Raw genomic sequence first — 18,330 nt, forward strand, 5'->3', positions numbered from 1 at the left:
CGTTCAGTTAACGCCCTATCGAAGAAAAAAAGACACATTTCAGTACAACTATTTTTTTCTAAATTGGCTTGGCTTCAAGATGGACACATACTCAAACTGTTTGAAATCCCTCACTTCACTGTCACCTCTTAGCTGTATCTCTTTGGATTTTGAAAGAGATGGAGCCAGCAGGCATACAACTAACCATCTCTTGTGTAGGGAAGAGAACAAGTTTTACTTACTATGGAACTGACCACAATAAAGGCAACCAGCAGAATGAACTCATGACAGTGGTCTGAGCAGACTGAAAAACAAGCTTTCCTCCAATTCAGAAATGTCAGCCTTTTTCCACACACAGAAAAGAAAGGGGCTACCCATTTTAAAAATAAGACTTGGACAAGTATTTTAGAGTCAGACCTTCAGCATGTTATTTTGTCTCTTTGCTTGGTCACTCAAGGGCTTAATGTGGAAACCATGAGCCATTATGAACTAATATGCCCACTTACTTGGGCTTCCACTCCTCAGTGGTGAAGGACTGCGGCTTCGAGACAACTGCAAGACAAACAGAAAAGGAAACTCAGGTGTGCTAAAGGACTGCACCCAAGAAAGGCACCCAAAGACCCATCAACATTCAGAAAATTTCCATGTGTCTATCAGTGCAGCTCCACTGCTACAAAGTCAAATTCAGCAACTTTCTACTTTTTCTTTCACACCCTGCACACACACAAAAAAAGCAAGTCTTACCCAAAGCCTCTCACATTTTCAATATTCACACTTTAATTTGGGGGCACCTGTATCAATTTAATGAGATGGGATAAGAGTTTGAAAAATGTACATGATTTTTACAGAAATAATTAAAAATATTGTGTAACTATACCATATGCAGAACTCTACTATGGTTTCACATATCTTATTAGTACCACATCAGTTCTTCCCCTCCTGCCTACCTTACATTTATTTTCTGCTCCTTTGAGGCACTAGAGGGCAAATTTAGATTACTAGTTCCAGGAGGCAGGGACCATGTGCTGTATATGTACTGCAAGATGACTAAAACACTTCCATATGATGCAATTAGTTATTCAGAAGCGTACTACAGCAAAGGTTGAGTAGGGGGAAAGCACTCCGAGATCCACAGTGGATAATTCTGAGAATTTAATTATGATCTACTTCTCATACAGTATCTCCACTGGTAATTATACCAGGCAGTAACTATCTGTCAGTTCAGCTTCACCTCATTCCAGACCCAGCAAAGGCATTTATTCCCAATGTTAAAAAGTACACATGGCACATCAACGTTTTTAAAAGTTTGCCTACATTCTGAGTTTAAAATAATTGATGCTGTTTATACTACAAGCATTCAGCTGGGGCTTACATGACGAGATAGAAGAGGACTGGTGCTACGGCTGCGGCTTCTGCTTCTACTTCTACTTCCATGAGACCACTAAAAGAGAAGAGTTTGACAAATCTCTTTTGAGAGATGGCATTTCATAAAGAGAGACTCAGTAAGCAAGCCATGCTGGAGACAAGCCTTGAGGACAGAGAGCAAACACAGTAAACTTTCTCCTTAAAATAAGCCTTGCTAACAATCATACACCTGCATAACGAATACACTAAGTCAAACTGAACTATTCAGCCTAAATACAGGATGAGTCACCAAAACCTAACTGACATTTCATATACACAACTCCAGCCATATAAGGAACAATCAAAAATTTATGTTTTTAAATTTTAAAACAGTGTTTAAATCCAATGACTTCCCTTAACATGTTCCTTAACAAAAGTACATACCAGAGCTCCTCTTTTTGTGACTGCTTCTCCCTTCACAATTACAACATCATTTTCCATCAGAGCAGGCCATACATGATAGGCCACCAAGGCAGCTGTGAAATCAGAGTCAAAACTACGGTGGTACCTGTTGAAACAGAGTACAAGGAATGTCTGCATGTAAGTGCCAAAAGGTATATATGATGCTTGAAGTCATCAATGCTGATAAAAGGCAGAATACTAGCTACAGCTCATAAATATCTTTCTTGACAATATTTCCATATCACAAAAATAAGTATTCTTTAAGTGAACCTGTAAAAGAGATGCAGTCGTAAGACAGACTTAGCAGAATATACTGTCTACTTATACTGAGAGACACTCCAGTAAAGCTATCTCACACTTCAGAAGGCCACTAGACCATATTCTTGCATAAGCCCCACACAAGCCAGGGTCCTTGGCTCCATGGACAGATTAAATCTCCTGAGCCACATTTTGGCAGGCGTAGTCATCACATCTTCCCAAAATATCTTGCTAAAACAAGACCCCTATAAAGTATATTACATTACAGAAATACTCTATCTCAGCTATAAAGTTACATCCTATTATCTTATGAGACCTAAGAGGCAACATCATTAGCAAGATCCTCAGACATTGATAAAGAAACAGTGACTTTTTAGCTAAGAAAATATTATGTTGAAGGCCTTTATTAATATACCAGATATATATTACCTCCCTAAGTCTGCAATATCGGCTGAATAATACATGTCCAGTTTTGCGAATTCAAACTCAAAACAAATATCAAATAACAGAAATAAAAAATAGTAATGCATCTATATATTAGTAATGTATATACAATAGCAATTTATATTAAAAAATGTTGCAAACAGAGGCATGAAGCTCTGCATGGAGGAAGGTATAGGGTATGATGATGTTTGGCCAGCCCTTTTATAGAATGGTATCACACATAACTAACAGAGCTACTGTCATTTCTACAAATTTTGCTCCATCACTGTGTACTACATATATAAACATACATATGCCACACATTTATCTATATAGATGGATAGATATGTGTATATGTCTCCTGCAGCAGCATGTAAAAATACATTATACCTGTTTTTTGAAGGCCACACACATCAAGTAGACGGAGAAAGCATCCCAAGACTATACCATAGCATTGCTGCATTCTTAATTCAGCCAGTAGCTTTGGGTATCAAATAGCTAACTGCCCAGTATTTGGACAGGATCATTAAGTAGCCACGTAAGACTTTGCACTCTCCCATTGGACAGCTACTTTTATTGTCTCTATTTCTCTCCTTGGCTTCTCAAGCTCTTCCCCATCTGGGTTCCATTCTATTTTAAATTATTATCAGAAACCTCCTTATTGGTGTGGCTTTTCTTGCTTTTGAGAGTAATTTTTTGGGAATCATCAGTCCCACTAGTTTTCTTGAAGGCATGGAAGTACCCTACACTTCTCTGCCAGCTAAAAAAGCAGTCAGCCCTGACCCTACGGAAAAAAAAGAAAAACTGTTATGATACGCTTCTTTTAAACAAAATTTTTTAAAAGGCATTTTTCTTTTTGCCCAGCTCTAAACCAGAAAAGATGGGAGTGTACCAAGATCTATATGTTGTACAGCACCCACAGCCTGCAGGTCACAGCACGCATGTTGATGATCCTCCTATCAGACACCAACTGCCAGATCTCAGTAAAAATGACTTACAAAATGGGCCAGAAAGGACGAACAAAGATGCACACATCTTGTAAACACTGGAGGCAGACAGAGACTAAACAGGGAAAGGAACACTGATGATAATTTTCCTCTTAAAGGATAAATTAAATATGCTCTAGAGACTGAAGTTTATCCAGAAAATTACTCTGCTCATTTTAATTACTCATTAAAAAAAGCTATTAACACTGGCATTTATACACCAGCGTGAACCTTAAAGACATACCAAATTCACTACAGACAGGAATATTTGGCCCAAATTAATGTTTATCATCAATCTTAAACCTTTATATGAATCAGGAAAGAAGTAGACTGTACAACCTGACGGATTTTTTGAATCTGACTGAAAATAAAATGTTCTTACTTGGTCTCACTGAAAAGCTCTCCATCAGTACCAAAGGCAACATCAAGAGGAGGAACGAGTGTCTGCATTGAAAAAGCCACACGGCACAATTCTCGAATCAAAGCGCTGATCACAATGAAATCAATTTCTGGTGGAAACGAAATCTTTGGGCTGATGTTCATGGAGCGAATTACTTCCTGAAAATAAACACAATTGAGAAGTTTGAGCTTACTAACACTTTTATTCAGGGGTGAGTATACAAATCCCTCCTAAACGTGCCTCTCAGCTTTCTATGTTTAAAAATCAGTATAAGAACCTCCAAACAATGTTGTCTTAGGCTACTGCAGAAAATATCAGCTTCAGAAAGAATGTGCTGCTATTTTAAAATAAAGTATGAGCTACATCATTGATAACATTGATATCAGTCTTAGGAGTGAGATGCATTTTTTCAGTGGAGTACAGAATCTAAGAAAAATATTAAATTTAGTTTACATTTATTTGATTGAGACAGTTACACTGTATCTTGACAAAAACATTATTCTGGCAGAAAGAGACATTATAGTCAGAGGCAAATAAAACAAGTGATTACTAGGCCATACCACGACATTATTTTGGAAAATAAACTGCTGCAAGACACAAAATCCATGTGATAATTTTTTTTTCTTCTTCAGATTACAGCGCATTTCTAGTTTACACACTCCAAATTGACTAGCTACTGAAATAGATCAACATGTCACTTCCCCACTGCCCTTGACTTACATTGACACTGGCTTGAACGTCATACAGATCCTCATGGCGAACTATATAATCCAGGACAGTGTCTTCAAGTGACTCAGGCCCTGAGTGACCTAGAGTCAGAGTCTCTCTTACACGTATTTTGAACTGCCTATAGGCCATCTTTGCTGCATGGAAAGACTCCTACAAACATAAAGAACATCTAGTTATATCCAGAAGATTGAGATAAATCTTTTATTAACTGAGGGGATTAACTTAACCGAGTATCATCATTGTAAGGAGGAATATAAAATGCTGCTGTAAAAGTGAAAGTTAACAATAGTACTTATCTGGGAGGAGTTCTCTGATTAAATCAAGTGTGTTTTATTTGCAGAAGACAGGATTGAAAAGCTTCCCACTTAACCTTCTATTTTTCTGTAGGATCCTTGTCTAGATACAAGGAAGAAATTCTTTACTGTGAGGGTGGTGAGACACTGGAACAGGTTGCCCAGAGAAGCCGTGGCTGCCCCCTCCCTAGCAGTGTTCAAGGCCAGGCTGGATGGGACTTTGAGCAACCTGGTGTAGTGGGAGGTGTCCCTGCCCATGGCAGGGGGGTTGGAACTAGGTGATCTTTGAGGTCCCTTCCAACCCAAACCATTCTATGACATGTTTCTATGATTCCATCACACACCCACAATCAATGGGATCACATTCAAAGATACCAAGAGCAGAATTCACCAATAGCATTTTACGTGCCACAGCCTAACATGACAGACAGGAGCACCTCTTGTCTGTTGGGAAGAAAGGTTCAATTGGAGTTTGTAAACTGAATGACAGTTGTAGGAGAAAAACTTCAGTAAGTTAAATATGCTCGGGATGACACACATTAAGAGACACACTGCCTCACTGACACGGGTACGCACTATGTCTATTTTGTAGAAAAGAAGATTAAAGTGCAGAAAAATGAAAACAAATTTCTTCAGACTAAGCTCAGTAAACATGAGGTATCTAGATAATTTCAAGGGACCAAATAAAACCAGCAAAGCACATAGCTACAGGCAAGAGGGAAGCGTGATTCTTAGCTTTCTAAAATGTAGTATTTCCGAGAGAATTCATCTAAATGAGGTGTTGTTGTTTAGTGCAGGAATCATCTACCTTTCAGAGCCATTCAGTCTTCTTATGCACCCCTTTTAGCACATGTACTGTAGATCACTGACCCTGTTCTAATGTTGGGACAGGACAATGAGAAAAGGACACTAAACTGAGAGCTCAATGTTAACTAGTGTGAGGGAAACGAAGGAAAATCAAAAGGGAAAAATGAAGAGAGGTTTTCTTCTCCGTACTTCACAGAAACGTTAATTTACACACAATTTAATCGAATATAGCCACAATATTTTATAAGACACTTATGGTTTGTAAAACAATACAATACCACAGCTGCAATGTATATTATCCTCTGCACCATCTCCATGTCACTGATGTATGTCCTCAAAAGGGTCTCTGCATCCAAGCGTTCTTGAGCATAAATGTCACCAAAGCGAGCCACCAGGCAGGCACGACGCGAAGCATTTGTACGCCTGGCTCGGCCAGGTGAGCAGCTCCTCAGGGGAAGTGGACTAGGTGACCTGCTCCCAGTGTGCCTTGGGGAAGGAGAGCAGCTCCGTGCAAGCCTATGACAGACATGTAAAGCAGCATAAGGTCACTTCACCATCCTCAGATGCTTTTGCCTAGTGCACAGTTTTGTGCCAATTTATTACCAGGGTAAGCTGAGATTTTGAGCCAACATAATTAAAGAAGCTGTAGCTGGTTAGTCTAATATGAAGGCATTTGTGTCAATACATTTTATGAGCTAGAGCCTTTTTCAACAAAATTAAAGTAATTCCTAAAGCGTGTACAGCCAAGCACTTTGTTCTGGGGAAACACACTTTTAACTAGTAATACTTTGGAGATTTGTTCCTCTTTCAGTACCGCTGAAGAGTTGTAAAGTCAAACAAGTGAGAATATAACAAGTTCTACTCTATAATGGTACAAAGAGGACTTAAAATCAAAAATGCTAACCATCTCTTTTTCTCCTGTACAGTTGCTTTCAATGTATTTTGTAAAGCTGCTCTCTTTGCTGTTTTGCCAGAAACTTAACACAGCTGCCTGCAATTAAACATTTGGGCACTAGGAGAAACCAGTTAAAGAGTTTATGTTCCTTCATAACAGAGTACAAAAGCTTAGCTTTTGTTTATATTTCAATTTCAAATGAGTAGGGAATTCACTCTACCTAACACAAACAATTTCTCTGGTTCAGTAACTTCTCCGAATAATGCCTTTACCTGCTCTGGAGAACAGACTTTTGGGCATCCAGAATAGAAATCTCATCCCGCAGTATTTGAATCTGATGCTCATAGTCATTCAGACGATCTAACTTCCTCAGGGCTTCCTTCTCTTGGGCACGGGAAGTCTTCAGACTTAATCACACAGAATAAAGTCAGTCACAAGATGTCCTTCTACCAGTGTAAACCATCTATTAATTAATCCTCATCATCAAACAAAAAGAATAGAAAAAGAGGAGAAATATTGAGCAAGCTCCTTATACTGAAATACAGGGAAATCAAGAGTTTAAAAAAAGTACACTCCTAAGCATACTCTTAATTACACTTCAAAATGTAAAAGGGTACTATGTCAGGAGACTGGATACACTACACTTTATGTTACAGGTTCACTAGTTAACATTTGGTCTCCTCGCACTAGCTTAGATGATGAGGTCTGAGAAAGAAACTGGTTTCTTTCTCATATTTAAGACGTTAACTAAACAAACAGCTCAGTTTTCTTTCCTGCAGTTTAAGACTCTACGTATTCTCTTATATTAGGTCCTTGGGTTCTTTTCTTTGCTGGAATATATTAGTCAGCCAAAGGATATCACCAATGATGTTATGCAAGTAATAACAAGAGCTAACAATTCCTCTCCTGCTCTCCCCAAGAGAAGCAGTGTTTCTTAAACACTGGCAGACAACCAGTTAAGCAAGTTTATCTTCTGTCTGTTACTTAATGTTAGAAAGTATCCCAACATCTCTGCTTTCCTTCCTCACACAAGTATTACTGTTGTTTCCCTCTTTCCAAAAGAAAAAAAAAAAAAAAAAAAGAAGAAGGATGCTTTCTATTAATTTTGGGGTCTTTCAGTCTGTCCCTCTTTTTCTCTACTGAAAGACCCTGGTTAGATTTTTGAGGATCTGTGCCAATGACATTTGTAACACCTATCAACTGACAAGCTTCCTGTTCTGACTTTTTAAGGAGCAGGCTGACTGTGAAGATGACAGTAATAAGGCCAGCACATCTGCTAAGAGGAAAGACTGTCCTAACCTGGGTAGGAAATGCTGCAGATACTATTACAATCCCATGGACACCCTTAGTCAGCTCCTCCAGCAAGGACTTCTAGCAGAGTAGTAGTAAGAGGGCTAAAGAATTCTAATATAAAGAACAATGGGGAAAGGAAAGCAGATTTGGGAAAAGTTCTAGAGATAGAAATGAGGGGAAATCATTATGTACCAAAAAAAAAAGGGGGAAACCCCCTCCCCCTATATAATAAACAACACCCTAGTCAGGGTTTCCTTAAATTGCCATGACAGACAATGCAGTGTTAACAACTATCCAACAGAAAGGATAAATAAAAAGCAATCATTCCATTTCTGTATTATTTTCTTCTTGTCATTTACCCCTGTTCACATGGGGATTTTTCAGAAGGTTTTAAAGCAATTTTTGATGGTCTTTATTTCACTGCTGTGACATCCACAAAGCTTCCATCTTTTCATCATGACAGCAGATAATGATTATGAATACAAATAGATGCTTAATTGTAGGTCTGCCTTTATCAGGAGAGGGGAAAAACTAAACAGGAGAGCACAAGACAGACTGAAACCAACAGAAGTACCTGCATGTTTCATTGGTCATCACAAGTCATACGGTAAGTGACAAACATAAGAAAAGGCACTACTGAAAACTAATGTTCCTTTCTAAGAAAAACTAAATACCAAAAGGAAAAACACAACTTTAAGACAGACACATTTAAGAATTACCAGTGCTGACTTTTGTAAGCCTTAACACTAATCCTTTCCATGCTAATGAAATCTATGTAGTATTCCAAGTTTCCCCTATTTTATTGTTCGTTCACTCTACTGCTAAACAACAATCTGAAATTAAAAGAATATTATCATCTTTCTGATAAGGTTAAAGAGAGATAGATGCTACAAAAAAAAAAAAAATATGGGAATGAGCAAGGCAAAATACAGTTCTTAGAAAAATCAGAACAGTTTTTTAAAAAACCCACTTCTATTTTAAGGCTATATAGTATTTCAAAGTCCACCATCTAACCATTTAAAAATAAAATAGGCATTTTCAGCCGGTTACTCAGGAGAAAATACAACATCCTTGAGAATTTGTGTCAAGTATCTGTTTAATGCTGTTTGGATAAAAGAGCCCACTGCTACCCTCCAGTTTCAAACAACTAATTAACGATAAAGTCCCTCACAGTTTCCCCCGTCCTTGGGCTAAGCCCAACTCATTCAGTCAGATTTCCCTGAAATTCAAGGAAAGAAGAACTCCACCTATGTAATTTTGGGGCAGATGCTTGTTTAACCTATTTTTAAGAGCCCCCTGCAACAGCGACACTACAAGGTCCTGAGGTAACTGATTTAAGCTACCATATTGGCTGTTACTACTTACAATCATGTTTATCAAAATATCTTCCTACCAATCTACATAACAGGTCCTCCATACAGCAGATCAAGAAAGAAAAGTCCTTTTGACCTCATTTACTTCTAAGTGAGTCATCTGGCTTTAAGTTTGATTAGACCTTGGCACAAGTCTAAGCACCCTGGTAGTAAGCTTCCATTTATAATAGTAGTAATAGGATTTTGTTCAGTCTCCATATAACAACAGGTTTTAGTATACCTTATTTTTTTTTCTTCCCCTGAAGAACTTCCAATTGCTTTTAAATATTGATCATTAGTAATTTAAATAAAATAATTGTATTTTACTTCATAATTCTGCAGCAAATAGCTAAATCGTGTTATAATTAATATCTTGATATTACAAAACTTATACTGGCTATAGAATTTAATTATATTGAGTCTAGACCACATATCTTCTAAAAGCCCAGGAGACCAAGATGTCTCGCAAAACATGCTTTGATTTAAGTATCAGAGACAGACAGATTATAGACAAGAGGAATGAGATCTCAGCTATTCCAAAAGTCTCAAAAAACAAGTTTACAGACAAAGATGCAAAGAACACTCCCGGCAAACTGTTCTTTGTGTAAAAAAAATAAATCCTGCCCTAAGTGTCAGAGATCAGTCCTGACCTCACTTTCTCTATCAGAAAGATTCTGGTTTTGACAGGCAGGTGAAGACTAGGTAAATCTGATTTGCCCAGTCTTTGAACCCAACTGAAAGAGTTCAAATTTTGAAAAAATGATTCACAGAACACGAAAAATAGCATCTTTGTGTGGTGGGTTAACCCTGGCCAAAATGCCAGGTGCCCACCAAAGCCGCTCTATCACTCCCTCTCCTTAACTGGACAGGGGAGAGGAAAAAAAAAATAACAACAGGCTTGTGGGGTTGAGATAAGGACAGGGAGATCACTCAGCATTTACCATCATGGGCAAAACAGACTCGATTAAAGGAAAATGTAATTTATTACCAATTAACTTAGAGAGGAGCAATGAGAAATAAAACCAAATCTTAAAATGCCTTCCCCCCACCCCTCCCTTCTTTCCCAGGCTTAACTTTGATCCCGATTTTTCTCCCTCCTCCCCTCCAGCGGCACAGGGGGAAAACAGGGAATGGGGGTTGGGGTCAGTTCATCACTCTGTTGTTTCCCCTGTTCCAATGTGGGGTCCCCCTCATGGGAGAAAGTCCTCCATGACTTCTCCAGTGTGAGTCTTCCCACGGGCTACAGTTCTTCACGAACTGCTCCAGCGTGGGTCTCCTCCATGGGGTGCAGTCCTTCAGAAACCGACTGCTCCAGCGTGAGCCCCCCTCACGGGGTCTCTGGCAGCAAACCTGCTCCAGCGTGGGCTTCTCTCTCTCCACGGGCCACAGGTCCTGCCAGGAGCCTGCTCCGGTACAGGCTTCCCACGGGGTCACAGCTTCCTTCAGGTATCCACCTACTCCGGTGTGGGGGCCCTCCACGGGGTGTAGGCAGTCATCTGCTCCACTGCCCGTGGGCTGCAGGGGGACAGCCTGCCTCACCATGGTCTTCACCACAGGCCGCAGGGGAATCGCTGCTCCGGCGCCTGGAGCATCTCCTCCCCCTCCTTCTGCACTGACCTTGGTGTCTGCAGAAATGTTTCTCTCACATATTCTCACTCCTCTCACTCACTGCAATTACTGCTGCCCAACAACTTTTTCACTCCCTTAAATACATTATCACAGAGGCAAAAACGCTGTCGCTGATTGGCTCGGCCTTGGCCAGCGGCGGGTCCGTCTTAAAGCCAGCTGGCATTGGCTGTATTTGACATAGGGGAAACTTCTAGCAGCTTCGTACAGAAGTCACCACTGTAACCCCCCCCCGCTACCAAAACCTTGCCACGCAGACCCGTTACACTTTGCTTCAATCAAAAGTTGAATGTCCAGGCTGAAAGTGCAAATTTAGAATGCCAAACAAACTGAGAGCAAACATGAACCATAAGTACGTGGAGACTACGGAATTCCTGAATTCACAGGAAGACGGGAATGTTTTATTCTTCTGTCAGTAGTACAAATGGCAACATGAATTTCTATCCACTCTGCATTAAGACCTACACATGGGAATTATGAGGTGCTTTATTCCCTACTAACAGTTTTAATCAGGAAGACAGCAGTCAGATTAATATGTAAGAATCAAGGACTTATACGAGCTACTTTTCACCCAACAAATCAAACGAGCCAACCAATTTAACACATGAAAACAGTCACAGTGGGCCTTGTACAGACTATCAGCACACAAATAGCTTCTAAAAAGTCCTATCTGACTATGTTGCAACAGAACTATTTCATTACAATCTATTATTTTTCATTAAGACGAAATTCCAGTTTCTCCATCAATTTCAACAATTTCATAGAATCATTAAGGTTGGAAAAGACCTCTAAGATCATCAAGCCCAACTGTCAACCTAACACCACCATGCCCACTAAACCATGTCCTGAAGTGCCACATCTACACATTTTTTAAACACCTGCAGGGATGGTAACTCCACCACTTCCCTGGGCAGCCTGTTGCAATGATTGACAACCCTTTCAATGAAGACATTTTTCCTAATGTCCAATCTAAACCTTGCCCTCGTGCAACTTGAGACTGTTTCCTCTTGTTCTATCGCTTGTCTCTTGGGAGAAGAGGCTGACCCCCCACCTCACTACAACCTCCTTTCAGGTAGTTGTGGAGAGAAATAAGGTCTCCCCTCAGCCTCCTCTTCTCCAGGCTAAACAACCCCAGTTACCTCAGCCGCTCCTCATAAGACCTGTTCTCCAGACCCTTCACCAGCTTCGTTGCCCTTCTCTGGACACACTCCAGCACCTCAATGTCTTTCTTGTAATGAGGGGCCCAAAACTGCACACAGAATTTGAGGTGTGGCCTCACCAGTGCTGAGTACAGGGGCACAATCCCTTCCCTTCTCCTGTTGGTCACACTATTTCTGATACAGGCCAGGATGCTGTTGGCCTTCTTGGCCACCTGGGCACACAGCTGGCTCCCATTCAGCTGGGTGTCAAACAACACATGCGAGTCGTTTTCTGCCTGGCAGCTTTCCAGCCACTCATCCCGAAGCCTGTAGCGCTGCATGGGGTTGTTGTGACCCAAGTACAGGACCCAGCACTTGGCCTTGTTAAACCTCATAGCATTGGCTTCAGTCCATCGATCCCACTGGTCCAGATCCCTCTGCAGAGTCTACCTACCCTCAAGCAGATCAACACTCCCACCCAATTTAGTGTCATCTGCAAACTTACTGAGGTAGCACTTAATCCTCTCATCCAAATAATCGATAAAGTTATTAAACAAGATAGGCCCCAAGACTGAGCCCAGGGGAAAACCACTTATGACCGGTTGCCATCTGGATTTAACTCCATTTACCACAACTCTATGGCCATCCAGCCAGTTTTTTACCCAGCGAAGACAGCACCTGTCTAAGCCATGAGCTGCCAGCTTTCCTAGGAGAATGCTGTGGGAGATGGTCTCAAAGGCTTTACTCAAATTCCAGGTAGATAACACAGCCTTCTCCTCATTGACTAGATGAGTCGCCTGGTCATAGAAGGAGATCAGGTTGGTCAAGCAGGACCTGCCTTTCATGAACCCATGCTGGCTGGGCCTGATCCCCTGGTTGTCCTGCACATGCCATGTGAGCGCCCCTCAAGATGAATAGCTCCATAATCTTGCCTGGTATCGAGGTCAGGCTGACAGGCTTGTGGGTCCCCAGATCCTCCTTCTGGCCCTTGTTGTAGATAAGTGTCACATTGGCAAGCCTCCAGTCATCTGGGACCTCCCCTGTTAACCAGGACTGCTGATAAATGATGGAGAGTGGTTTGGCCAGCTCCTTCACCAGCTCCCTCAGTTCTCTTGGGTGGATCCAATCCAGCCCCATAGACTTGTGAGTGTCCAGGTGGAGTAGTCAGTCATTAACTGCTTCCTCATGCATTATGGGGGGTTTATTCTGCTCTCCATCCCCATCTTCCAGCTCAGGGGACTGATTGCCTTGAGGATAGCTTGTCTGGCTACTAAAGACTGAGGCAAAGAGGGCATTAAGTACCTCAGCTTTCTCCTCATCTTTGGTGGCAATATTCCTCCCCACATTCAATAAAGGATGGAGATTCTCCTTGGCTCTCTTTTTGTTGTTAATACAGTTGTAAAAACATTTTTTTTATCCCTTACAACAGCAGCCAGATCGAGTTCTAGCTGGGCTTTTGCCTTTCTAATTTTGACTCTGCATGACCTAACAAGAACGCTGGACTCTTCTTGAGTTGCCTGCCCTTTCTTCCAAAAGTGGTAAACTCTCCATTTTTTCCTGAGTTCCAACAGAAGTTCCCTGTTCATCCAGGCAAGTCGTCTTCCCTGACGATTCTTCTTATGGCACAAAGGGACAGCCTGCTCCTGAGCCTTTAAAACCTCCTTCCTGAAGAATGTTCAGCCTTCCTGGACCCCGTTGCCCTTCAGGACTGCCTCCCCAGGGACTCTCTCAATCAGTGTCCTGAACAGGCCAACATCTGCCCTCTGGACAAAAATCGTGTAGATATCGCACTTCAGGACATGGTTTAGTGGGTGTGGTGGTTTTAGGTCAACGGTTGGACTTGATGATCTCAGAGGTCTATTCCAACTTAACGATTCTATGATCCTAAGTCCACGGTACTGGTTTTTTGCTGACCCTCCTCTCCTTACTTCCCCAAGAATTGAGAACTCTATCATTTCATGGTCAGTAAGCCCAAGACAGCCTCCAACCACCAGTTTTCCCACCAGTCCTTTGCTGTTTGTAAACAGCAGGTCAAGCAAGGCACCTCCACTGGTAGGCTCCCTCACCAGCTGTGTCAGGAAGTTATCTTCCACAAACTCCAGGAACCTCCTGGACGGTTTCTGCTCTACTGTGTTGTATCTCCAGCAGATGTCCAGTAAGTTGAAGTCCCCGACGAGAACAACTGCTAACGATTGTGAGACTTCTGCTAGCTGCTTGTAGAATGCTTCATCTGCCTCTTCATCCTGGTTGGGTGGTCTATATCCAGCAGGATATCTGCCTCGTTGACCTTCCCCCTCATCCTTACCCATAAGCATTCAGAATGACTTCACTGTCCATAGATGGAGTACCTTGGGATACTAATTGAAGCCTTCCAATACTTAAAGGGGGCTTACAAGAAAAATGGAGAGAGCCTTTATTTTTATTTTTTACCCCTGTCCTAGTAATAGGATAATTGGATATAAGGAAGAAATTCTTTACAATGGGCATGGTGAAACACAGGAACAGGTTGCCCTGAGAAGTTCCGGGTGCCCCATCCCTGGAAGTGCCAAAGGTCAGGTTGGATGGGTCTTTGAGCAACCTGATCTAGTAGAAGATAACCCCATCATCACCAGCAGAGGGACTGGACTAGATGATCTTTGACAGGCCCTTCCAGTTCAAATTATTGTGATTCTGCAACTCCATGAAAGCAGGAGATAGCTGCAAGATCAGGGTACAGGACGAAATATTCTATCGAACATCTTTCCTCCAATCTAGCCAGCAGAGTTTGCACTTCTGAGAACTTGGTATTCTCAGAATCACTTAGGAAGAGCATCAAAGTATATCACTTATTGTACTGACCCAAGGACTATGAACATTCATTGCTCTCATGCTAATACTATGCACGAGAAAGGGTCTGTCACTTGGAGCTACCTCTGCAACGGCCGTGGAACGGGCACGAACTGCACACATTTGTTTCTCAAGCAATTAAGTCAGTCATTTGGACACTACAGTGCTCCACAAAATGTCTTCCATGCAACTGGACAAAAGCTGTTCAGTCCCAGTCACTTACTTGAAAATCTGTCTCTCTTTCTGCCTCCATCTTACCACAATGGGTTTTGATCTCCTCAGATGTCCACAGACCGACTACACACCATAACTACTTAGGCCACGTTGTAGGCCCTTCAACAAGTACGGCACTGCAGCTACTCAACTGATTTTTAGCCAGGTTTGCTCAGCATGCAACAGTTCATTGACTGTCATTCCATTGCGATGGCCAGGCACTATACAAAACCCTTTTACGTAGGGGGCTGGCGTGTCTCCCAGCTCCTCTGCCAGAAGCAAAACCTACCACGTCAATTTATGAAGGTGAGGATGACTGACTGTATCATTTGGACCCCACTTTGGACACCCACAAGTGACAATCCAGAGCCTGGATGTAGTTTGAAGCTCTGATTTTAAGCCAGAAATTGAACATTTCATAAATCAACATCAGTATTTAGATGTCAAGGAAAAATTATTAATTCCCCTACTCTTGTTGCACACTGTCGAGCTGTAGACGAGTTGAACTCAGTTCCTCTTGCAGCTCTTGCAGTTGCAAAGTCTGATTGTTGGCCACCTCTCTCACTTGGCTCTCTTTCTCAAGCAAATCCTACAAGGAAACAAAAAATCACACAGCTTGAATGTTCTCACTCAGAGAATCCTTCAGCAAAGCAGTACAGCATTGTTCCTCCTTCAAAAAAAAAAAAAAAAAATAAAAGTAGCTCACAGATAAAAGCATGGGACTTATACATGACTTCAGCTTACACAGGGATTTTCACACAGTCTTATGTTTTAAATAATAGAGAGATGGCATAAAAACTTCTAGAGTGACTTTGCAAAGGTAGAGGTAGCATAATCCTTCACCTAAAAAGTGCAAGCAGTGTAAGAACAAAGCTTCTCTTACAAAGCAAATTCCTCCGTATGGCCACTCGTTGTGACACAGCATAAGTCCTAGAAGGCCAAAGGTAACTTTAATAATCTCTCTGACTTTGCTTTTAAAAGGAAAATAAGATGAGAACGAGAAATAGCATCGTTGACCCCATGAGTAACTAAGGACATATTTCATTAAGCAAAATCTGGGAGTCAGGTTATCATTAACAGCAAGCCATTAAAGCTCTCCTGCCCGTACAAATGCACACCGTTTTCTTCCCTTAAAATAAATTTCCTACACACCTGAGTGAGAGAGAGGTTGGTTTCAAAGAGACTTCCTGAAGTGCCACAGGAAAAGCAAGTGCCTAGCCACGGCAGGAGGCGAGTTTTTATTATTTCCACACCAGCATAATGCCCGCCTGAGAAAATGCATTAAGAAATTGTGAGAACACGTACAGAAAGAGACAGAGCTTGAAAACATGACACACGTGAAACGTGTCAGGAACAAGACAAGGCACCGATTTACCTTCTCGAGAAGTCTCATTGAGGATTGTGAAGAGCTGCCCTTGAATCTCAGAGGTCAGTTCTATTAATTCACAGCATCGGTTCAGATTCTGATCACAGGAATTAATCTGTAAATTAATGTGTATTAATACACTTCTCTGGGCTTTCTGGCTTCAAATTATTCCCGTCACAATGTGCGAGCCGGCACAGGCAGGACGCAGGAACAACCACAAAACCACAGGTGAAATGCAACGAGTAAATTTATTCTCGTTAACTCGCGAGCTGGGGAATCGCCGCACCAGCACCCGGGCGGAGGCACGTAAGCGGGGACGCCGGCACCGCAGAGCTGGGTCCTGCGAGCGAGCAAAAAGCTCACCAACCTGCTGCTTGTCGCCTCCTGTATCGGGGACGGAGCAGGCGTATTTTTCCACTGTGCGTTCGTCTTTCCCTCAGCAGGGCAGCAATCTCAAGCATGGTCGATAAGGGGCCTCCGAGCCCATCACAGGCCTATGTTATCTGAGCACAGACGTTCTACTTGTCCAACACACAAACCTACACAACAGTTACGGTGACACAGCTGCTTTTTGACACCCACCCGCCAGTCCCTTGAGCATGTTTACAATCCTCCTCCCCAGTCTCCCATTATTTCCCCCACATCCCCCCGCCCCCCACGCAAGACACCACTTCTGCTGGGGCCGGCAAAGCTGGAGGTATCCACTGGGACTTGCGGGGCAGTGGGCGGGTAACACAATTTACAGAAGCACGCAATAAAGACAGAGAGACTCAACATAGCTGTACAATAATGCTCTGAAGCGGGTATCTCAGTCATCAAAACCTGATGATTAAAACATGGACTATGAGCTGGACTGATCAACTGCCGCATCCAGATTCTGATTCCCTCCAAATACTACTTTTGAAATGTAAAAATGACAAAAACGCGTGTCGCAGATGTGACCGCGCTGTAGAGCAGGCCCACCCACAGTGACCACTCATGGAGGTGTGTGCAATAAAAAGTTTAAAAGACCAGCAAGAAACCCCACCAAAACCCCCCAAACAACCATCAGGAGAAAGGCGGCGGCTCTTCACTCCCAGGCTGCCGGCGGGGAGGGCAGGGCCGGGCAGTGCCACCGCGCGGGGGCATCGGGCTCAAGACCCCCCGGGCCCACCAGGGGCAGCGGCACCACCAGCTATGATGTCACAGCCACGCAGGGGGGCCCAGCTGTGACGTCACGGACACCGAACGGGGCCCAGGTATGACCTCTCGGCCACGGAACTGGGCAGCACACTCGGCAGCCTCGGGGCGGTGAGGGCAGTGGCACTGGGCGGCTGTCCCCTCTGCTGCTCTTCGGAGAGGGCCGCGATGGAGCAGCCTCCTTCGGAGAAGTGGGAAGCGCTGGCAGTAAGCCGGGGGGGATTGGGGCTGCGGGCGGGAGCCGGGGGGGGGCTGGGCATAAAGAGGCAAAAGAAAACATCCCAACTCAGCTCAATGTTTAAAACCCAACACCAACAAAAAAAACCCAACCGCTGCCTACCAATTTTCTGATATTTCTTTTACACCTTTCAGGTTCTTCAGCAACAGCTGAAATTTCTTCAGGCAGTTTGTCAAGAGGCTCTGGAGAATATCAACACGGTAAAAGTAGAACACAACTGCTCGTAAAATACAAAAGCCTCCTGCTGCATTTTGAGATACTGCCAGGGGTGTTTTAAGCAAGAACATTTCTTGGGCTAATGCGTACAGGAAGTATACATCTAATTCTCTGTCCGTCTTCAAATGGCTGAAAGGAAAATCTCACTTCCAGGTTCTTGCTCGCTCTTAGCCACAGTATTCTTCGGGGGCCTAGACAAACTGTTTAAAAACCTCAGAAAAACAGAGGGAAAACAAAGCCGAGTTAGGAGAAGGGAAGGACGAGCTCCTTCTCTCCTTTCTATCTCTGTACGCTCAAGGAAGCTCT

General features: G+C 42.6%; 1 protein-coding gene across 1 annotated transcript in view; it reads right to left on the bottom strand.

Annotated features, from left to right (window-relative positions):
- The window catches only part of SPATA18 (spermatogenesis associated 18), a 203,970-nt gene that overhangs the window by 26,166 nt on the left and 159,474 nt on the right, over positions 1–18,330 (bottom strand). Inside the window, exons 2-11 of the mRNA XM_086464816.1 lie at positions 16,401–16,506; positions 16,178–16,293; positions 15,496–15,614; positions 6,849–6,983; positions 5,960–6,197; positions 4,573–4,731; positions 3,835–4,010; positions 1,768–1,891; positions 1,352–1,420; positions 486–531 (exon numbers count right to left, since the gene is read on the bottom strand). Of these exons, the coding sequence (XP_086320942.1) occupies positions 486–531; positions 1,352–1,420; positions 1,768–1,891; positions 3,835–4,010; positions 4,573–4,731; positions 5,960–6,197; positions 6,849–6,983; positions 15,496–15,614; positions 16,178–16,293; positions 16,401–16,506 (1,288 nt within the window). The remainder of the gene's footprint in view (positions 1–485; positions 532–1,351; positions 1,421–1,767; positions 1,892–3,834; positions 4,011–4,572; positions 4,732–5,959; positions 6,198–6,848; positions 6,984–15,495; positions 15,615–16,177; positions 16,294–16,400; positions 16,507–18,330) is intronic.

Source organism: Leptosomus discolor, chromosome 4 (assembly GCF_034619465.1).
Source record: "Leptosomus discolor isolate bLepDis1 chromosome 4, bLepDis1.hap2, whole genome shotgun sequence".
NCBI lineage: Eukaryota > Metazoa > Chordata > Aves > Leptosomiformes > Leptosomidae > Leptosomus > Leptosomus discolor.